The sequence below is a fragment of the Trichomycterus rosablanca genome, chromosome 2 (genome assembly GCF_030014385.1).
Source record: "Trichomycterus rosablanca isolate fTriRos1 chromosome 2, fTriRos1.hap1, whole genome shotgun sequence".
Lineage (NCBI taxonomy): Eukaryota > Metazoa > Chordata > Actinopteri > Siluriformes > Trichomycteridae > Trichomycterus > Trichomycterus rosablanca.
In genome coordinates, this window is record NC_085989.1 from 39,476,026 (window position 1) to 39,500,775 (window position 24,750).

At 40.7% G+C, this 24,750-nt stretch overlaps 1 protein-coding gene across 1 annotated transcript; it reads right to left on the minus strand.

The window, feature by feature from the left end:
- Positions 1 to 2,014: 2,014 nt before the first annotated feature.
- Positions 2,015 to 24,745, minus strand: stxbp2 (syntaxin binding protein 2). The gene is made up of 19 exons (XM_063015364.1): positions 24,690 to 24,745; positions 23,624 to 23,673; positions 23,450 to 23,531; positions 21,444 to 21,520; positions 21,260 to 21,335; positions 21,070 to 21,173; positions 19,643 to 19,797; positions 18,040 to 18,124; positions 16,386 to 16,516; positions 16,004 to 16,111; positions 15,707 to 15,764; positions 13,826 to 13,891; positions 13,665 to 13,745; positions 12,050 to 12,191; positions 10,969 to 11,075; positions 10,771 to 10,869; positions 9,572 to 9,657; positions 8,038 to 8,198; positions 2,015 to 3,051 (listed from the first exon to the last, which is right to left on the minus strand). Exons 1-19 carry the CDS (start codon positions 24,724 to 24,726, stop codon positions 2,972 to 2,974), a joined length of 1,785 nt encoding a protein of 594 aa, XP_062871434.1. The 5' UTR covers positions 24,727 to 24,745; the 3' UTR covers positions 2,015 to 2,971.
- Between the last annotated feature and the right edge of the window lie 5 nt (positions 24,746 to 24,750).

Genomic DNA, 24,750 nt, shown 5'->3' on the forward strand with positions numbered 1-24,750 from the left:
CTACTCTCTGAGTTTGTAAGTACTACTAAGTACACCAGCCAGTAATAAACATTAGTTTAGGAACCTCCTTCAAACATGTTGGTCTGTCCAAAGACATGCTGTAAGGAGCAGCTTGTTTGTGTTAACCTTCACATTCCAAAGCTTGACTCCACAACATGATAGTATGACAATCAGTAAGAAAAGGAAGACTTAGAAACAAATAGGGAAAACGTCACAGCAACGTGCATGCAAATATGTGTGTATTTAAAAAAGTCAAACCCCATGATATGTTTCTTTTAAATATAAAAATCTTTAGATTTAATAGCTGTGTTTGAGAATCCACTTCCCATTTGCAGGGCTTCATCATGAAACTGAAAGTAGTAGTAGAAAAATCCAAAATTGAGAAAGCACTTGGTGGAAACTCCAGATGTACACAAATATATGGTCATATAACATGTGCAAATGAGACAGCTTTTAAGAACATAAATAGACAGTGATTTAAAAAGTGATCCCCCTTCAGCAGCTGGGAAACACCTAAATCCAATGCTGGCAGCCAACTGTCAGGCTTGGGACTCGATCACCTACCCGCAACCCCGCACCCCCGCACCCCCACTCCCCAAAATCCCCAGACATAATTTCTGTGCAGATGCTAATAGGAACGTAGCAACACTGAGATTTAAAGTAGTAATGGGCTGGCGTACTTTACCACCCAAGCACCCTCACTGATCCTCAGAATACTGGCGGGAAAGGCAGAGACTAAGCGCTACCTTTTAACTATGCATTTGACCATTGTTCCCAATTATAATTCACCATCACAGGGGGTATCACCCAAATTATCTCTTTTTAGGGAAACTCCTTTCAGATGTGCCCCAGATCTCCACTGCCCCACACATGCCTGGGCCTTACTCCAGCTCTCAGGGATGCTGTACTGAATGCCTTGCTTTGAATCAGGTGTTAATGCATTACGCCTGATTTATACCAAAGCACCATGATGGTTTGGCACCCTGTCTTTGTTGTATTCAAGCCTTGTGCCCAGTGTTTCCAGAAAGACCGGACCAGGATAGAGCAATGGTAAAAATGAATGATGTACACCGATCAGCCATAACATTAAAACCACCTCCTTGTTTGTACACTCACTGTCCATTTTATCAGCTCTACTTACCATATACAAGCACTTTGTAGTTGCTGTTTCTCTGCATGCTTTGTTAGCCCCCTTTCATGCTGTTCTTCAATGGTCAGGGCCACCACAGAGCAGGTATTATTTAGGTGGTGGATGATTCTCAGCACTGCAGTGACACTGACATGGTGGTGGTGTGTTAGTGTGTGTTGTGCTGGTATGAGTGGATCAGACACAGCAGCGCTGCTGGAGTTTTTAAACACCGTGTCCACTCACTGTCCACTCTATTAGACACTCCTACCTAGTTGGTCCACCTTGTAGATGTAAAGTCAGAGACGATCGCTCATCTATTGCTGCTGTTTGAGTTGGTCATCTTCTAGACCTTCATCAGTGCTCACAGGAGCTGCCCACGGGGCGCTGTTGGCTGGATATTTTTGGTTGGTGGACTATTCTCAGTCCAGCAGTGACAGTGAGGTGTTTAAAAATTCCACAGTACTGCTGTGTCTGATCCACTCATACCAGCACAACACACACTAACACACCACCACCATGTCAGTGTCACTGCAGTGCTGAGAATGATTCACCACCTAAATAATACCTACTCTGTGGTGGTCCTGACCATTGAAGAACAGCATGAAAGGGGGCTAACAAAGTATGTAGAGAAACAGATGGACTACAGTCAGTAATTGTAGAACTACAAAGTGCTTCTATATGGTAAGTGGAGCTGATAAAATAGACAGTGAGTGTAGAAACAAGGAGGTGGTTTTAATGTTATGGCTGATCGGTGTACATTTAACTTGTGGGAACAGTTTGGGAAATGTCCTTTCTTGTTTCAGCATGACTGTGCCCCTGTGCACAAAGTGAGGACCATACAAACACTATCAAATATGGTATAAAGAAACCAGAGCAGCCAAAAAGAAACTTTAGATGCTTTAACTTTATTTATTATTTAACCAGAAATTACACATTTATACAAAGTGCATCAGTTTAATATAAGAAAAACAACAAAAAAAGAAAAGAAAGAAAGTGAGAGAGTCCACCACAAAAAAAAAAATCAACCGATCAACAGAACATGGAAGAAACAGTAAAACGTGCTTCATTTTTACAACTACTTTCAAATAATAAGCATTTTATGCTGCTCCGCTCACCACAGCATTTGGCAATCAATGTCTTTAACATTTCTCTGTATAAAAGTAATGTGTTGTTGGTTAAGTTGGCTCATTGAGCCGGTTATGTTAAGTGAACTTACAGTGACCAACATTTTTTTAGTCAAACAGTTCGATCCCAAGGCTTCTGATTACATAAAACTTTGATCAAAGTGGCAAGGAACTGATCTAAGCAATAACACGACGCTCACAGTAACTCAGGCTGAAGCTAAAGCAGTATCTCCCTCTTTATAGAAAAAACAGTGACATAGCACAAAAGTTTGGTCACTTTAGCCTTCATCTGTTAGCTAGAGAAGCTACTCAGGCAGTACAGACAATAGCAGTATACTGTATAAATAAATAAAAAAAGTGACAGTAAAGGAAGCTACAGTGTATTACCCAGGTATCCAGTGTATATAATCACAGCTCTATATGCTTCAGTGTCAGTAAAGTTAGCAAAAAAAACAGAAAAAGTGGTTGTCTGTATACTAGCAAGAAATGTCGCTCCGGCTTACTGAATAGTTTTCAATTACAGGCATTACAGTCATACAAATCATTTTAAATTAATTAAATAGCATGAATATATACATACGTTACTGAATATGCTTCTAACTATTAAAACAAGGAAACTTTAAAAGAGTGTAAAGGATCAGGTTACTACTCAGGATTAAATGTAAAACCATGGATGGGTAATGGGTTCTCTCAATGCTAGGTTTTCAATGCTTTACTGCTAAGCTGATGCTTGTGCTGGCTGGTCCAGTGTCTTTAAATCCTCAAGAAAACTGGTTGGGGTGAGAATGTGGGATGAACCTAAAAAAAACCAAACATAAATACTTTCAAATTTCTTTTGACTACAACCAGCCTCCATTCGTTTTGTTTAATTATTAACCAACAACATTCTGGCAACCAATCAAAATCTAAAACACTTTAAAACAGCATAACAGAGAACGAAGCCTAAATGTTAAACAGTAAATTAAAAACACAGTTTGGGAAAGGTCTTGACATGTGCTGGTACTCCCATGCAGATGCTGGTGTGTTTATCAGCCAGCATCCACTCCATCCATTCACCCATCCACTCCATCCATCTATCCATTCCATCCATCCATCCACCTATCCATTCCATCCATCCACCTATCCATCCATCCATCCATCCATCCACCTATCCATTCCATCCATCCACCTATCCATCCATCCATCCATCCACTCCATCCATCCACTCCATCCATCCATCCACTCCATCCATCCATCCACTCCATCCATCTATCCATTCCATCCATCCATCCATCCATCCACTCCATCCATCCATCCACTCCATCCATCCATCCACTCCATCCATCCATCCATCCATCCACTCCATCCATCCATCCATCTATCCATCCATCTATCCATCCACTCTATCCATCCATCCATCTATCCATCCATATATCCATCCATCCATCTATCCATCCACTCCATCTATCCATCCATATATCTATCCATCCACCTATCTATCTATCCATCCATCCATCCATCCATCCATCCATCCATCCATCCACTCCATCCATCCATCCACTCCATCCACTCCATCCACTCCATCCATCCATCTATCCATCCATCCATCCACTCTATCCATCCATCCACTCCATCCATCCATCTATCCATCCATATATCTATCCATCCACTCTATCCATCCATCCATCTATCCATCCATCCATCCACTCCATCTATCCATCCATATATCCATCTATCCATCCACTCTATCCATCCATCCATCTATCCATCCATATATCCATCTATCCATCTATCCATCCACTCCATCTATCCATCCATATATCCATCCACTCCATCTATCTATCCATCCATCCATCCATCCATCCATCCATCCATCCATCCATCCACTCTATCTATCCATCCACTCCATCCATCCATCTATCCATCCATATATCCATCGATCCATCCACTCCATCTATCCATCCATATATCCATCTATCCATCCACTCTATCTATCCATCCATCCATATATCCATCTATCCATCCATCCATCCATATATCCATCTATCCATCCATCCATCCATATATCCATCCACTCCATCTATCCATCCATCTATTCATCCATCCACTCCATCCACTCCACTCACTCCATTTATCCATCCACCCCATCTATCCATCATTCCATCCACTCCATCCATCTATCCATCCACTCCATCCATCTATCTATCCATCCACTCCATCCATCTATCCATCCATCCATCCACTCACTCCATTTATCCATCCACTCCATCCATCCCATCTATCCATCCATCCATCCATCCATCTATCATCTATCCATCCATCTACTCACTCCATCTATCCATCCATCCATCCATCTACTCACTCCATCTATCCATCCATCCATCCACTCCATCCACTCCATCCACTCCATCCATCCACTCCACTCCCTCAATTTATCCACCCACTCCATCCATCCATCCATCTATCCATCCATCATCTATCCATCCACTCCACTCACTCCATTTATCCATCCATCTATCTATCCATCCATCTATCTATCTATCCATCCATCCATCTACTCACTCCATTTATCCATCCACTCCATCCATCCCATCTATCCATCCATCTATCCATCCATCCATCCACTCCACTCACTCCATTTATCCATCCACTCCATCCATCCCATCTATCCATCCATCCATCTATCATCTATCCATCCATCTACTCACTCCATCTATCCATCCATCCATCCACTCCATCCATCCATCCACTCCACTCCACTCCCTCAATTTATCCACCCACTCCATCCATCTATCCATCTATCCATCCATCATCTATCCATCCACTCCACTCACTCCATTTATCCATCCACTCTATCCATCCATCTAGCCATCCATCTATCTATCCATCCACTCCATCCATCCATCCACTCCACTCCCTCAATTTATCCACCCACTCCATCCATCCATCCATCTATCCATCCATCATCTATCCATCCACTCCACTCACTCCATTTATCCACTCACTCCATTTATCCATCCACTCTATCCATCCATCTATCCATCCACTCTATCTATCCATCCATCCATATATCCATCTATCCATCCATCCATCCATATATCCATCTATCCATCCATCCATCCATATATCCATCCACTCCATCTATCCATCCATCTATTCATCCATCCACTCCATCCACTCCACTCACTCCATTTATCCATCCACCCCATCTATCCATCATTCCATCCACTCCATCCATCTATCCATCCACTCCATCCATCTATCTATCCATCCACTCCATCCATCTATCCATCCATCCATCCACTCACTCCATTTATCCATCCACTCCATCCATCCCATCTATCCATCCATCCATCCATCCATCTATCATCTATCCATCCATCTACTCACTCCATCTATCCATCCATCCATCCACTCCATCCACTCCATCCATCCATCCACTCCACTCCCTCAATTTATCCACCCACTCCATCCATCCATCCATCTATCCATCCATCATCTATCCATCCACTCCACTCACTCCATTTATCCATCCATCTATCTATCCATCCATCTATCTATCCATCCATCCATCTACTCACTCCATTTATCCATCCACTCCATCCATCCCATCTATCCATCCATCTATCCATCCATCCATCCACTCCACTCACTCCATTTATCCATCCACTCCATCCATCCCATCTATCCATCCATCCATCTATCATCTATCCATCCATCTACTCACTCCATCTATCCATCCATCCATCCACTCCATCCACTCCATCCATCCATCCACTCCACTCCACTCCCTCAATTTATCCACCCACTCCATCCATCTATCCATCTATCCATCCATCATCTATCCATCCACTCCACTCACTCCATTTATCCATCCACTCTATCCATCCATCTAGCCATCCATCTATCTATCCATCCACTCCATCCATCCATCCACTCCCTCAATTTATCCACCCACTCCATCCATCCATCCATCTATCCATCCATCATCTATCCATCCACTCCACTCACTCCATTTATCCACTCACTCCATTTATCCATCCACTCTATCCATCCATCTATCTATCCATCTATCTATCCATCCATCTATCTATCCATCCATCCATCCACTCACTCCATTTATCCATCCACTCCATCCATCCCATCTATCTATCCATCCATCCATCCATCCATCCACTCCACTCACTCCATTTACCCATCCACTCCATCCATCCCATCTATCCATCCATCTATCATCTATCTATCCATCCATCTACTCACTCCATTTATCCATCCACTCCATCCATCCCATCTATCCATCCATCCATCCACTCCATCCATCTATCCATCCATCCACTCACTCCATTTATCCATCCACTCCATCCAGCCCATCTATCCATCCATCCATCCATCCATCCATCCATCACTCCATCCATCTATCCATCCCACTCACTCAATTTATCCACCCACTCCATCCATCCATCCATCCATCATCTATCCATCCACTCCACTCACTCCATTTATCCATCCACTCTATCCATCCATCTATCCATCCATCTATCTATCATCCATCCATCCATCCATCCATCCACTCACTCCATTTATCCATCCACTCACTCCATTTATCCATCCACTCCATCCCATCTATCCATCCATCTATCCATCCATCCACTCCACTCACTCCATTTATCCATCCACTCCATCCATCCATCCATCCATCCACTCCACTCACTCCATTTACCCATCCACTCCATCCATCCCATCTATCCATCCATCTATCTATCCATCCATCCCATCCATCCATTCCATCTATCCATCCATCCCATCTATCCATTCCATCTATCCTATCCATCCATCCATCCATCCATCCATTTATCCCATCCATCCATGCATTCCATCCACTCATTCCATCCATCCTATCCATCCATCCACTCCATCCATCCCATATATCCATTCCATTCATCCTATCCATCCACCCATTCCACCCATTCCACCCACTCCATCTTTCCTTCATTGTTTTAGTACTGCTTTATCCTATTCAGGGCCACTGTGGGTACAGTTCATTAGGCGAAAGGTAGGAAACACCCTGGACAGTCAGCCAATATCAGCAAATGTTTAAGAATTACATTCCAGGTGGGTGTTATTTAGACTTACATTAATGTTACATGTCTTGTACTAGGCTTGAACAGGAACAGCTGAGTGTCATGTAGCGCTCCCTGGTTACTGCAGTTTATATACGGTCATCATGAATCACCCAGAATATGATATGGAATGAGCCAAAAAGAGAACTGGAAGTTTGGGAGACGAAAAGACTCCACCCTCACTCGAGCAGGCACCCAGGCCAGTTCTGGAAAATGCTTATCGCAGCGGCAGTGGGAAGAGACCCAGTCCGATTCACCCTCCCTCAAACCCAACCGACTGTGTTTGTGTGGACGGCCAAACAGGTCGGTGGCTCTGGCCTCAGATGCACATTTGTGTGCAGAGGAGCTTTGCCCAGGCTTCTGGACTGAAAGTGACTGCCCAGGGACTGGCGTAGTTAATGTGATGCACATTATATATCCTTTTATTATCCTTTTATGCATTTTACCCACTTTTTGCCCCGTTTTCATTTTTTTGGACCCCGATAGCGTCCAAGGAGGGTGTATATCAGACATGTGAGCAGTCCTACAAATCCCTTCTTATTCAACCTTCGATGGAAATACCACACATGCACTCATTTATAAAGACCAGAATAAATTGGAAGAACATAACCCAAACTGGTTGAGTACTTTGCTGTCCGTTAATGTATAATACACAGACAAAATATAATAGATCATATTTACTTACCAATCAGGACCTCCCATTTGCCTTCAGTCGCACGGGTCACTTCATAAGCTGAGCGCATCTCTGAATACGTCACCCCACCGATCACGAAGATGATGAGTCGAGGGCCAGAGCGGTACTCTGTAGCAGCCTTGTTTTTGTGCCAGTGTCCAAAGCGAGCACTGCTGTGGTCAAGAAAACAACACAATTTGAAGTACAAAATTTTAAATGGCCACTTACCATATTAAAGAATGTCAAATACATGAATCAATGATTCATCGGGAAAGTCATTCTGAAGGCACCCACATCAGCTTCCTTTGACTATTCTGGCTTTCTCTTACCTCCCGAAAACATATGTGCTTTAATTTGACTCTAGGTGAAAGTGAACATGTGTGAGTTCATAGGTTTGATGCTCTATGATAAGCTGGCACTGTGTCCAGGTTGTACTCCCGCCTTGTGCCAAGTGTTTCCAGGTGGCTCATTTGAAATGCAAAAGTACTCTAAATCCCCAACAGCAATTTGCTTTCGGTGTTGGTCTGCTTATGTGTGATTAGCTTCAAAATGAAATTTAACTAACAGAAATTATTTTTCCAGTAACTGATTTGAGTTGGATGAAGCATTCAAGGCTTCTTAAATTTGCTCACTTGCATGGTACCATCAGCCAATCAGCATTTGCAACTGATCTAATTCTATAAATAAGCACATTTGTTTGATCAAAATATACTATGTAACTAATACTTTTTTGTGACTGGTTTCATTTAGAAACACTGAGCGTAAAACAGGAATACCCTGGACAGGGCGGCTATTAATCACAAGGCTTTAGCCACACGAGACATAGTTTATTTATTTAGTTGTTTTACGCCACGCTTACACCATGGTTATATTCATTTACATTTACATTTTCTGCATTTAGCAGCGCTTTTATCCAAAGCGACTTACAGTATATTGTCTAAGCAATTAAAAGTTAAGGGCCTTGCTCAGGGACCCAACAGTGTCAGCCTGGCAGGTGAGGCTTAAACCAGCAACCCTCTGGCTTACTAGTCCAGTACCTTAACCACTAGGCCACAAATGTCCCATATTCATGGCAGTAAGGGTAGTTAATTCTCATGTCAGTCATTCATCCTTGTCATGTGCTGTTCTTATGTTGTTCTTTTTATATTTATGTATTTTATTAGGATTTTAACATCATGTTTTTACACACTTTGGTTACATTAATAACAGAACAGGTAGTTACTCGTTACACAAGATTCATCAGTTCAAGTTGTTAATATAAAACACATTCATGGACAATTTTGTATCGCCAATTCACCTCACTTGCATGTCTTTGGACTGTGGGAGGAAACTGGAGCTCCCAGAGATATCCACGCAGACATGGAAAGAACATGCAAACTCCACACAGAAAGGACCCGGACCCGGCCCCTTCCTGGCAGCTAAATCAGATTAATGTGAGGTTAAAGAAACCCAAGCCATTTATATCTAGATAATAAAAATCATTGAGAACGTATGAAGATGTGCAATGCTAATCTCAGCTCGTGTGTAATGTGTATGCTGTTCATACCTTACTACAGTCTGAGTGGTGGTGATAGGAGCAGGATCAGAGAGGAATGGCCACTTTTTTCGGTCCAGCTTGTCCTCAATTATGTCCTGGAGAGCAGAGCAGCAGGTTTAACTTCCACTTAAACATGTCTAAACCCATGCATGTGGCAACATTCAGCTGTGCAATATGATGTGCTATTTATGGAACGTGACAACACAATAACACTAAATCTTGATTTCGCAATAATTGTTTTTAAATGGAACACAGATCAAGTGTGTTCCTTTCAACAGGAAGCAGAATGACAGCTCCTTGCTAAGGTTTTTAGTTCTAGCTCAATATAAAGACAAGACACTGTTAACAGTACGTTTCCCAGTACAAACCAGTTCACTGTTAAGCTCTCCACATAAATTCACGCTCTGATCTCTGTGCAGCCAGCAGAGGCCGCAATTGCAGCAGCAATAAGGAATCCCCTTGGCCCGACCACCCTCAGACACAGGGTCTGTTCGAAAACCTAGTGATCACTCTACATAGACAGCATTTTAAGTCAACCTATGTGCGCTCCTGAGGAAAAGGCTGTTCGAATTATTAGATGCCTTAAGATGCCTTGTGAGGTGCCGTATTCCGAAGCTATAAACTGCCTGAATAACAAGGGAGCATCCGATGCTTCCTTAGAGGTGAAGGCAATCCCAGCATTCAGTGCGGCACAACTTTTCTCACAAAAATAGACAAATTCGGTGGACGAACGCAGAGTAACAAAGTTATTTTTAAATGTAAATCAATTCTCAATCATTTTTAATATTTAAAAAGGTGCACAAGTGTTATTTATTTGCACATTTTTGCTCGTCAGTGACAGTTGAACCAGTTTCGGTGCACGGAGGGAGATGTTAGCTGGCATGCTCGTGGGTTGTGCTGCCTCAGGCCATCGGTTTGAATTGCCTAAGGCTAACTGTGTTATCTTAGTACACCAAGACTGCAGTGACATAAATCACTGTCTAAGTAGTGTGTCTGAATAACCTTATAACTTATTAGAATCCTTTCTACTTAGGCAGCTGGCCAGGTAGGCAGTAGACGGCAAGGCAGCTCACTAGGCCCACAGTAAACTGTCTGTATAAGGCCCGGCTGGCCGATAGCAGAGCTAATATTTAAATATTACAAAAGAAGTCTGTAGTCTTGATAAATGGAATTATTATTTAGAAGCCTCATGAATAGTCATTCTGTACCTCCATGATATCTTTGATGATAGGGGTCCAGCGGGACAGCTGGTATGTGCTTTCAGTCCGCTCTTTCCTAACTGGCAGAGAATTCCCAGCATTAGCACCCTGTGAGGAAAAAAAACCATGAACCTTATTTGAGCATTATTCATCCAACCAGCAGCTCCAGTACTGTCTATATATAGTAGGTATGGTGGTAAAGCTTACACCAGTGATGATGGGGCATCCCAAATGCTGCAAGTTGGTGATGATGTTGCTGTTCTGCTGCACATTGGCATGCTGGATGAGCTTGGTGAGGTTCTCTTCAGTAAGGCCTACCAGGATGACAACAACCAGGTTTGAGAGAGCAGAGTTACTTCCAAGGTGTAGTCACACCAATACAGTAAAATGAGTCACACTAAAGACTTTAAAGACTCATTATCAGTATTTCCCCTAGTCCCCCCTCAATTTAGACATGTCCGATTGCCCAGTGCACTCAGGTATCTTCTGCTATAAACATCATCATGGATCAGCTAGTACACACTTCCCCCTACATATGTGCTTCCACCAGCTTGTTTTCAGGGACCTTTGGTGGATTTCGCTAGGGACCAGGCAGTAGGCATTTTCCCCGAGGCAGCCAAGTGTGTCTGTTGAGTGACTGGTCAAGCCGGTGGAAGTTCCTAGACCGTACTCAGCTAGCATACCGCTCGGGTGACCAAGGCACCACGTAAGCAGCCCCAAGTCAGTAGAGCTGCCCTGGTTAACATAAACAGCAACAACATCGGGATCCCGTTGGCGTTTGTGTAGGGTATGTTTGCCTGCTCATGCCCATCCGACGTGTGCGTAAAACTTGCGGACCCCTTCTTTTACGGAGTCGCACCTGAGGCTCATCCACTTTCTGCACAGGTGCCTCGGTCTGCTAACCTAGGTTGTTGCACAGTGTTTGAAGACCCCACCATATTTAGTCCGGCCATTTTCCCACCCAGTAGACACGTTTGCCAATTTTTGTTTGCTGCAGGCACTGCAAATTGTGCCCGCTAGATGGCACCCAGTCGACCGGTAGCAGAGCTGAAATTCGAACCGGGGTCTTCTGAACTGTTTTGCATTTGTGGGAATAATGATCAAGGGCTGCATCTAAGGTCAGTTTTAACAAAAGGAATCATAATGTTGCAGCACACAATGCTATGTGCTTTGTGCTTCCGACTTGTGTAGAGATCTTTCTTGTCTCCGTATCATGTTGTGCAAAAAGCTGGGTGACAGTGTGTAAACCTGTGACAAAACACCCTGGCAAGGCAAAGAAAAGCCCTACCCTTTTTCTTGTAGAAGATGTAAAGGAGTATGATGCGAATTTTGTCATAGGCTTGAACCTCGGTGTTGAGGAGGACAGGGACGATGTTCTTCATGGCATCTTTAAGCTGTTCACCTTCAGAGTTGGAGCCCATAGCTAGGTCCTGCACACAGAACAGTGAAAACTCAGCATATCAACGACACTTGCAGTTCTACAACGTGCAAAAAACAACCACTTGTGAAAAACAGATGGCGCATGAAGTGTCGAAACCACAGTAAGGTTTGAGCAGCTCACATATATCCTGTTTACAGACTAAGTTTACTAGATCAAGATTTCGACTCTATATAAAAATGTGTTTTAAAATGTATTTTTTATAATTTTAGTATTTCAGCTTACTAGACGCTTTCTTCTCCACCTGCTAATGAAACACATCTGTAGAAAGCTTGAAAGAGTGCAATATGATTTTCCATAAGCTTCTGGTCTGGGTTAATTTTACATACACTGAGTGAAATACAATGTTGACTTTAATTTAACTTCTCATTTCAGCCAGATTCACCAACACAGTTCTATTAAATGTGTTATATCTTTACTACAGTGTTTCATTTTATGCATAAAAACATCCATCCTTGTTGTAGCAGAGAGTAGTGTGGTCCACCTTGCTTGTAATACTCTCTATAAGAATCCATTGCTTGTCAGTGTGAACATAAATGTGTCAGAAGAAGCCTCTTTGACCAACAAGGGTGCTTTGCAATCAGCAAAGTTTCCCGTAGTGCACAGTGAAATGGAGCACATCCAAATTGGGCCAGTGGATCCCAACATTGATGAAAATAGAGGAAAAAAAAAGATATATATTCCCAATATATTATATATATTGGGACCGGCACTGAGAGCAAGTGCACCTCACAATGGCTAGACTGTTTCAGGACTCTTCTACAACACATGATATAAAACCACTGATGGAATGAAGAAAAAAGCATTTGTTTGGCAAAAGGTAAACATCCAGAGAGCCTCTGTTTTGCTGCTCCCACTCCCATTTACATGAAATGGTTCAGTCCATGTGAATGGTATTTGCTACCAGTAAACTGTCAGTGAGGACTGAAGCCTGGCTACCTGCTAAGACTTTCCTTTAGTACTTTTCATATAAATGGTATCAGTCCTGTATCAAGTTATGAATTCCACTGTATGTGCCATGTTGCATATATATCTGCATAGTGTTATTATTCCAAGTGTTGGAGTGGCCTGGGGTGATGGGGTCCAATGTAATTTTTGTTTTTTGTTTTAATGGGGCCTTTGCAGCATTTCTGCTTATGCATATACACTTGATTATGCCACTAGCAGAAATGTGGTCACGGAGATGTTTGTATTAAAATGCAAAACAAAGATAAACAATTAGATAATCATACGCCACCTGTTCACATACTCTTATTATAAATAAGACAGCTTAAACCTGTGAGACTGAATGAAAGATTGTTATAGTTATATAAAATGTAATACGTTTTTAAAATGATAACTACACATCACTACATTTTCATATTGCAGTAGTGAAATCTTTCTATCAGCAGTAAGGTTTCAAAGCTATGACAAGCTGTCCTTACAGAAGTGTTAAGTAGGTGAATATTATGTAACACACACCGACCTGCTCCACCTCACAGAGTTTGTCCAGAGACATCTTGAATTTCTGCATGCAGGCATCAGCCAGGTTCAGATGAGTAGAGTACTGCAAACCAAACACACTGATTAACAGTCTGGCAGAAGAAAGAAAACACTAAAATATGCAGAACCTGAAAAATAACTGACCAGACTTAGCTCCTTCTGGTACTGTGGCATCTTTTTCAGCATCTGAGATAGATCTTTGATGTTGGCCTACGGAAAGAAAAACATAGCATATAAAGATGTAAAATTATGTTCACCATAATGAGACACCATCCCATAACAATCTATCAAACTGTTCCTCTGTGTGATGTACCATACAGACAGGTGACATTTATTTTTGAAGACAGCCAGCGTGTAGCAGGGTATTTCAAACTTTTTTCAAGTGATCCACATTTTGTCCATGATTTTTACCATGAGCCTGGCAACACAAACAATGCATCAAAACACAAAACTAAATATACTTAATTAATAAAAATGGTGGCAATCTGGTCCCACTGTGATTTATAAGGTGTAACGCAAAGTCTCCACAAGGGTTGTTCAAGTTTATTTTGTGTTTATGTGCCTGTTAAAATTTGTTTACTTTATTATTATTTCTCTCTGCGACCCATTCTTTTCAGTTTGCGACACACCCAAGAGTGATTTCTTTTTTTAAACAACTCCACTAAGCTTGCTAAGCTTTTAAACATTTGCTAAATCATCCTCTAAAGGTTTGTTTATTTGGTTTTTATAACGCCTTGTTTACTCGAGTTATTTTCAAGGCAGGACTGGTTATTCGGGGCAGTAATTTATTGCATTTATAAAAAAGTCCTCAAGTTTGTATTTCTAAGAAAGTATATGATCATTTTGCATTGTTTCTGGTAAAGATATTGCTTATAGAGTCAGTTGTTTTCAGTCTCTCTCTCTCTGTTATATTTAACACATTCTATGAAAATGTGTTTTATAGTAATGATGGCTTGACATAGGTTGCATACAGGGGGCTCCTCTGTTCTTATCAAATATGAATGTGTGAGTTGGGTGTGTCCGATGCGGCATCGTGTGTATAAGGTTTGTTCTGTCCGTTTTTCCAGAAATGTTGTTTGATGAGTCGTTACATCAAGACAGATTGTGAGTTTCTCTAAAGGTGAAAAAAAACCTATAATCATAATAAGCAATAGTAATATCCATGATAGTTAATATACTTCTGTGTAAAAAGTCTTTTTTTTTTTTTTATTACACTGCTGAGGCATCTAATTTGTAGTAAGAAAAATCTGGTATTAAAAGGTTGGTATTATAATAAGTTTATTTAACTGAACATTTTTCCGACCCGATCTGTGTGCCATGCCTGATGTTAGTAAATTCTTTTTAACTTCTAATTATTCTGCTTGATGTTATGCATTGCCCTAGTTCCAGAGACATTCTTTAATTATATTATTTAACAATGTGTGATATTTGTTTTAGACTTTGAATTGTTGTCCTCTTGCAGGTTAGATTGAAATAATAACTGAAATTTATTTTTATGCCGATCACAGTTATTATGTGACTCAATGTTCACAATGATTTTAAGCTAGTCCTCATTACTGTTATACAATAGAACACATTCATGTGTTGGCCAACACCACAATAATCTTAAATGATTTAAATAATATTAAAATTACCGTTCTGTTATATTTTAATCATTACAGTCAATGAGACCTTTACTAATCTTTGTTGTTTTAATATTTGCTCAAATATATTTAAACATACAATAAAGTGGCTAGCCTTCATAAAGTGCATGTGCATTATAACTGTTGAAACAACATACTCTGGACAGAGTATTATTTAGCACTAATTCCACTCGTCATGTTTGGAAAAAGAATAGTGCATGTGATTCCAAGCCATACCATAATCAAAGTGACGTATGGAGGTGAGAGCGTTATGATAAAAGACTGCTAAGACTGTGCTAATGCTACTGAGGCATTACATGTCATCAAAGGGAACAGATTTGGTAGATGCAATTAGACATATAAGAGGAGAAATTATTTTGGCCAAGCCAGAATGCCTGTGTACCTTGTCTGTGTTCATCCTCTTACTCTCACAAAAGGTATGCAGTAGTTCAGTAACTTTCCTGTAACAGACAGAGAACAGACCAGTGTTGGCACTTACGAAAGTATTTTGGCAGATGCCTTTTATTAAAAGCAATCCAAAACTGGGACAGGATACAATTCAAGCAACAGACCAGGAGTGACCGCTCAGGTCCCCAAGCTTTAGATCAATATTCCATTACTTTTATCTCTGAGCCTCTACTTCCAGTTCAAAAACAAAGTAATCAAAGGGGTGTGAGTTTGTATAAAGTGCGACTCTTACTTGGAGACGTCGGCTATGTGCATGTGTCTGAGCTGCACCCACAGTTCATCATCCTCATCCAGCAGAACCTCCTTCATCTTGTCCTCTGCGAGACCGCTCATGTTGTACCTATAAACAAACATTACAGATGGAGTAGTATACAAGTGCCACTATGCACATCTTTTGATAAGACACACTGACTGACCGCTTTATTAGGAACACCTTATAATGACTCTTTTTTTTATATTTATTTATGCATTTTCTCCCTTTTTCTCCAGATTTAGCATAGTCAATTTGTCCTCTGCTGCTGGGGATCCCGACTGCATTCGAAGAGGGTATATTTGCCTGCTCACGCCCCTTCAACATTTGTAGTGGCATCAATTTCCGAGCAAAAGTTGTTCACCTGTAGATGTCTCCATCCATCTTCAACAGGTCATAGACCATGGCCTGAAAGGTCAGCTCATGCAGAATCGGAGTGATTGGGTCATAGCCACGATCGATGATCAACAGCTGGGAACGTGCTTTATCTGTACCCTACAAGTCAAACAAATCAGATGACGAAATCAAAATATACAGATACAAAGGGGGGCATTTTCATTTATTAAATTAATGCTTTATGTCTTAGTGTTGTCTTGGCTCTTTGAACCCGCAGTCTCTGCACCTCATGGAGCGCTATTTACTCCAAGTAAAGGTCCCTCTATTTAATCATGATTTCCTGCCCATAGAGCTAAATGCTTCTCTGTTTGCTAACAGCTCTTTTCACTGCAAAATCATGACAATGGGCTTGGTTCAGTTGTCAGGTGGTCCAAATATTGACATTTTTTCTAGAGAACTCAATTGGTGTTGTGGGACATTTTAGCCATCATGACCAAACCATCCTGGAGGGGTGAGTTGACTCCTGAGGTGGCATTAGTAGGCCCCACATCTGGATCCTTATTATACCCACTCCTGGTTTGCACAGAGCTCCCTCTTTTACTCTTTTTTTTCTGAGAACTTAATTATCACATGCTGGTGGACTGAGCAGCTGGCCCTATTGTGACAACCAGATCTCATTCTGGTTTTATTCCTTCTTTGTTCACTAACTCCACTACAGGCTGTGGATGTTTTTTCGTGAATTTCTATGGATACTTGTACCAGAACTTGTAATTTTAGACACCCCAAATTTTTGTCATTTTTATTTTTTTGGGTTGTGGCTCTCTGCACAGTACTGTTCTACCTTGTATAAGAATCCTGCATATTGTTTTACTTTTTTTAAATCTTGCAGGTATGAGGCTACACCTGGTGTTTCAGTGGCGAGGCGCAAAGCGCCATGATACACCTTACAGGAATAGAGAAAACAGCACTGGAGAGTATATCTGAACAATACTAGGTTTAAGGTCAATTGTGATTAGTACTAAACCACGCAATGAAAACATTCAGAAACTAAGGTTGTTGCTGATAGTCCAACAAATAAAGCAAAAGAAAGGTAGAAGTGCTTTTAGCAAATAGATTAAACAGATAAGAAAGGGAACATTTAGGACAAAAATAGAAAAAGAAAGGAATAAATAAGTAAAGAACTAAACCAAGCACATTACATTACGCACCTCTAGATCAGGATCAGCTGAAAAACAGATGTAAAGACAGAAAAATAAAGAGAAAAGAAGTAAGTAGAAGACAGCATACCAGACAGACAGTCAAAGAGCAGATTGGAACAAAAGAAAATGAAAGCAGAATTGTAAGTACTACCTGCTAATAAAGATTTTTCTTAAAAATAAACACTCACACATGAAAATGTGTGTTAACAATGATTAATTAGCACAAAAAACACAAACGCTTGTGGTATGCAAGACGTAATAATTACATGTGCTGGTGTGTGTTGCTTATCACTGCATAAAGACCAGTAAACAACAGTGTTAATTGGATGCATAACAGTAACCTAAGCCAACATTACCAATTGCCTCAAGTTTATATTACTGACGGCCACATACATGATCACTGACGTATCCATAATCCTTTACACATCTGTCGTACTCAGATCAACAGGACACCTGCAGAGAAACTAAATGTAAATGGCTCACCTCTCCCATACTGGGGTTGTCTGCTTTATGTGCATTCAACCGGTCCAGCACCATCTCAGCCAGGGCAGAGTTCTCCTTTGCTCCTCTGAGAAACACAAAACCCAAATTCATTAGATAGACAGACAGAGCGATCAATAGGTAGATAGGTAGATGAATAGACAGACAGACAGGCAGAGAGACAGACAAACAGATAGACAGGCAGACAAACAGATATACAGATAGACGAACAGATATAGATAGACAGATAGATATACAGATAAATAGATCAATAGATAGATAGATAGATAGATAGATAGATAGATAGATAGATAGATAGATAGATAGATAGATAGATAGATAGACAAACAGATAAATAAATATAGATAGACAGACAGACATAGATAGACAGACAGACATATGTAGATAGACAAACAGGCAGACAGATATAGATAGACAAACAGGCAGACAGACAGACAGATATAGATAGACACAGGCAGACAGACAGACAGACAGACAGACAGATATAGATAGACAAACAGGCAGACAGACAGACTGACAGACAGATATAGATAGACAAACAGACAGACAGACAGATATAGATACACAAACAGGCAGACAGATAGACACAGACAGACAGATATAAATAGACAGACAGACAGACAGGTAGACAGACCGATATAGATAGACAGACAGACAGACAGACAGACATAGATAGACAGACAGACAGACAGACAGACATAGATAGACAGACAGACTGACAGACAGACAGATATAGATAGATAAACAGGCAGACAAATATAGATAGACACAGACAGACAGATATAGATAGACAAAAAGGCAGACAGATATAGATAGACAAACAGACGGACAGATATAGATAGACACAGGCAGACAGATATAGATAGACAAACAGGCAGACAGATATAGATAGACACAGGCAGACAGATATAGATAGACAAACAGGCAGACAGATATAGATAGACAAACAGGCAGACAGATATAGATAGACAAACAGGCAGACAGATATAGATAGACAAACAGGCAGACAGATATAGATAGACACAGGCAGACAGATATAGATAGACAAACAGGCAGACAGATATAGATAAACAAACAGGCAGACAGATATAGATAGACACAGGCAGACAGATATAGATAGACAAACAGGCAGACAGATATAGATAAACAAACAGGAAGACAGATATAGATAGACAAACAGGCAGACAGATATAGATAAACAAACAGGAAGACAGATATAGATAGACAAACAGGCAGGCAGGCAGGCAGACAGACACAGACAGACAGACAGGCAGACAGACAGGTGTATGCTGAGATGCCGAAAGAAATGTTTGACCATTCACATTAACCTTCATTCATCCAATAAAAAAATGTACACCTGCTCACAGAAATCTTATTAACCTATCAAGACAGTTAATAAATAGCTACAAGGAAGAAAACAACATGGGCCAGCCGTATTAGCTGGATAAATGGATAAATATGTAGGGAGTCTTCCCCACAGGTCAGCTGGGCTGGCCAAAATATTGAAATGACATACGGCCATTAGATAAGAAAACATCTAAGAACATCTAAGAAAAGAACTCGAACAAGAACTCTGGAAACCTACTGGCGGTAGCGGATAGCTGGGTACTCCTTCAGTGTGTCACACAGTGTTGCAATCTGCTCGGCCACAGCCTCCATCATTCTGGTTCGTTCGCCCTGGTCAGTTCTACTGGGGCTATAGAACGCGTGCAGTGAACCAGGATTATCCAGAGAAAACACCTACACATGCAGAGAAACAATCAGATCAGTCAATACAGTACAACAGTGAAGACCTAGCTTGCTAACCCTAGCTAAATACTTAAGAGAGTGTATTAACTGAGATTAACTGAGACTTATTTTTCACTGGCCAATTTGATTGTATTTGGTAAATATAAACAGATTTTAAACATGCAACAACACAAAAACGTTTGGGCAAAGGCAAATAAAAATGACAAGTTTATAATATATTCAAGTTACACCATTTGAAAACATTCCACAATAAGCAAATGCTTTGATAACAGTTGATAGGGTATAAAAAAAAAGCTCAGTTTATAGCAAATATGGGTCGTGGTTCACCACTTTGTAACAAGTTTCGTGAGAAAATGGTCAATCAGGTTATTCTGGGGACAACGCCCAGCCTCATTCCATACACGCTACAACAGCATGGCTTCAGAGACACAGAGTGTGCGTGCTTGACCGGCCTGCGTACAGCCTAGCTCTGTCTCTTTGTGAAAATTTATGTTTTTTTCCCTCTTTTTCTCCAATTAATTCCCCCAATTTTCTCCCATAATTTAGTCGTATCCAATTACCCTGAATGCATTACGCTTCACCTCTACCGATACAACCATGACTGAGGATACCACTGCTGACTGAGGAGCTTCGCAACTGACACAAGCCCCCTCCGACACGATGTACTCCAGATCCCAGCTCTGGTTCCAGCGTGTGTTTTTACCGCTGCACCACCTGAGTGGCGTGCTAGCGTATTTTACCACTGAAAATTTATGTTTTAAAGAAAGAATCATCAGCAACCATGAACTGTTGAGCAGCTGAAGCAAGAGTGGAGAAAAATTACACTTGCAAAACTGCAACAATTAGTGTCCTCAGTTCTCAAACCATTAAAAAATCTTATTAACAAGACAGCTGATGGAACACAGGGGTAAACACGCCTCTGTCCAAACTTTTTTGAAGTGTGTTGCAGGCATCAAATTCTAAATGTGCTTATATTTACAAAATACACTAAAGCTGACCAGTGAAAGCATTGGAAGTCTTTCTGCTTTTACCAGTTAAATAAAGATTAAGAGAATTAACAAATCACAGATTGTTCTTTTTATAGCATTTTACAAAATGTCCCAACTTTTCCGGAAATGGGGTTTGTATGTTGCACAATACTAAACTCACAGACAAAAGCTTTCGCAACAGGTCATTTTCAAGTACATGTAGTATTACTGGATAATATGGAAGGCACATCTAAAATATTTCACATTTTATATTAAGCATCAAATAAATCCTCACCTGGGATTCATATGGTAAAAAAGCGACATTAATTTCCTTCAGTGTCTTGATTGCCTTTGAGACTTTTGATTTTCCAAGCTCAGCAAAAAGACCATCCGGACAATCTAGAGATGAACAAAACAGGCATAATTGTTTAGAGTAGTAACAACATTAAACATAATACTAAACAAACAAGTAATAAAACTCTTACTGTCGGTAAAGAAAATGTGTGCAGCCTTGTAAGTGTATGCCGAGTCCCTGAAGTCTCCAATCAGAGCACGGACTGACTATATAAAACAACGTAACGAAAGTCAATAATTAAAGATAAAATGTGACTAAAACAAAAAGAGATTCAGTACAAAGAGAAATAATGCTTATTAATAAAGTTCTCTTGCCTTTGGTGTAGGGGAGATGAGGTAGATTGCCTCCAGACTGGAGATCGGCTCTCTGCGCTTGGTAATGTCTTCCACAACTGAAAGCAAAACAGTCATACAGCAGTCCACGCTAAATCCACAGAACCTGCTAGCACGTACATTGTAACAAACCAATCAACTACAACAGACTCTCCAATCACAACAGTGCTGAGCCACCAGGACATGGACTTCATAGACATCTAAAGAAATGCTGTGGAATCTGGTACTAGAACATTTTCCAGCAAGTCTTGCATAAACATTCTGCTATCATCTGGGCATGTTCTCAACAGTCCATACAATCTTGGAAAAAACAGGATTCATCGACCAATAAGTACTAAGTACCAATTGTAGGTGCTTTTAAGGGCAGACAGAGTGTTAGCATGGGCACTTTGACTGGCCTGCGAGTATTAGAAGATATACTTTATTTGTCATATATACATATACAGTTGTACAGTACAATGAAATTCTTTCTTCGCATATCCCAGCTTGTTTGTCAGAGCGCAGGGTCAGCCATTGTACGGCGCCCCTGGAGCAGACAGGGTTAAGGGCCTTTCTCAAGGACCCTACAGTGGCTGCATAATAGAGCCTGGATTTGAACCGTCAATCTTCCGGTTGATAGCTCAAAGCTCTACCCATTAGGCTACCACTGTCCCTGTACCACTGTATTAAGCCCTTTACACAGAAGGGTTCAGTGCACTGTGTGTTCTGAAACATTTATCTCATAACCAGAATTAAAATAATCCGCAATTTAGGCCACAGCAGTCCTTCTGTTGGTCTGTACCAAAAACGTAATCTTTATGTCCTCTGGCATTAATGTGTCCTGGCTGCCCAACAACCGGTCAATGGATTGTGGCCTAACCATCCTCTAATCCTTGTCTGTGGGTACACACCACGACTGCTTGTGAACACCCCTTATCAAAGTCACTCACAACACATAGAGATGGATGGACGGATGGATGGACGGGTGGACGGACGGGTGGGTGGATGGATGGATGGGTGGGTGGACGGACGGACGGACGGACAGACAGATAGATAACTTTATTAATCCCAAAGGGAAAGTCAAGCACTACAGCATAAAAAAAAATATTGAGTAGGTAAGTATTACTGTACAATACTTGTAAATAATAAATAAAACAAAGATATGTAAAACATGAGATATTAGACAATTATAAAAGTGTCCTGTTCAGTAAATATTCACCGATGTGCAATGTCGGTTTCATTAACACAGTGACAGATCATGCTTAATGAGTCTGTCCTGATAGTGACTCAGTGTGCTATGATGTCCCGGCACAGTGGAGACGAGTTATACAGTGAGATCGTTGTTGGTACAAACGATTTCCTGTATCGTTCCTTCTTACAGCGGAGCTGAATGAGTCTGTGACTGAAAGTGCTCCGCTGTCTGACTAGGAGGTCATGGAGTGGGTGTGATGCATTGTCAATATGAGTAATATGAGTAACCACTAACAGTCCATTGCGCACAAATGTGATGTAGACGAGAGGGGTAAACGCTCATCTTATATCCAATTACTTGCAAAATTATTAGCCACCTTGGTAAATATTTAGAAAGAAAGAAAGATATCCTTTATTTGTCATATATACATATACAGTTGTACAGTACAATGAAATTCTTTCTTCGCATATCCCAGCTGGTGTTGGAAGCTGGGGTCAGAGCGCAGGGTCAGCCAACTTACGGTGCCCCTGGAGCAGACAGGGTTAAGGGCCTTGCTCAAGGACCCAACAGTGGCTGCATAGCAGAGCCTGGATTTGAACCGCCAATCTTCCGGTTGATAGCCCAAAGCTCTACCCACTAGGCTACCACAGGCCCCAATTTATATATTCATATAAAAATTACTACCATAAAAATGACGCCTTTACAAAGTACTTATTATATACGTATAACTGTGGAATTAACAATGTAAACTCAATTGTAAAACTTGCACAAAGACTAATAATTGAAGTGTTTGATACAAATGCTTATATTTACTCACTGGTTACCCCTTCTGCCATGATGTCAGACATTTTGCAGCAGGAGGAGAGAATGCGCATGCTGACGTGATCGACAATAAGAACCTGCAAAACAGAAGGGTAAACATGATTTTTAATTGCAAACAATAAATAAGTAATAAACAATTTAATAATGTTCTTAATCTCAGTGGTGTTACCTTCCATTCCCCATCTTTCTTCACACTCTTCAGGACTCCGTTAAGGATTTCTTAAAGAAATTAAAAAGGAAATGAAGCAATTCTGTTTCTGCTAAGATAAGTAAGCAAAAACAAAATAACCTTACAAATAATTTAAACTATTTATTTGTACTACAGTTTGTTTATTAGGATTTTAACGTCATGTTTTGGATACATTCAAGACAGAAGTGGTAGCCACTCATTACACACAAGAGTCATCAGGTCTCAAGGTTATATCGAACACAGTCATGGACAATTTTGTATCTCCAATTCACCTCACTTGCATGTCTTTGGACTGTGGGAGGAAACCGGAGCACCCGGAGGAAACCCACACGGACACGGGGAGAGCATGCAAACTCCACAACTTTTTAGCAATGTTACTGTTTATTTGCTGAATTTGACATACTGGAATAATATAGTAAATGTGTATCATAGAAAATGCTATTGTAACGTTAATTAGATGGTGTGTGTTAACTGTTTCACTGACTAAAAAGCGTCAGGGGTGTCTAAACTTTTGCTAATAAATGCATATGACAATATGAAAATATAGAACTGTAGGAATAAATAAAGATTTTTATTATTTCAACGAAGTTCTAATGATTCACCCCGAATGAGACCTTGCATACTACCCCACTACATAGTATGTGAGTGTACCACTATAGATGGCGTACTATGTAGTAGGCTAGTATGTAGTACTGATCACTGGCTGTGTGGTGGATCACAAGACCTCAGCTGAGAGACATAAACTCCAAACATTCCCCATTCACGCTGAGATCAACATTAACATTTATTAACATTATTAAAGAGTTAATAATGCTAACAGTATGTTGTTTATATTACTCAAATGTCACTGGACACAATTTCCTAAAACTCATACGGAAGTTCTTCTGCTCGGGTTTGTCCATCATGACGTAATTTTCTACAAAAATTCACTTTATTGTATTAATATAAAATAGTTTGACCGGTTAAAAAACACCCAACAAGTCCTGGATTATCACTGATGTAGTTTATGTGAGAGTGAATAAATACTACATGATTGTTTACTCACTCTCTCCCACCACAGCTTTCAGTCCACTCGGAGCCATTTCACACTTCCGTGTTGATAAGCT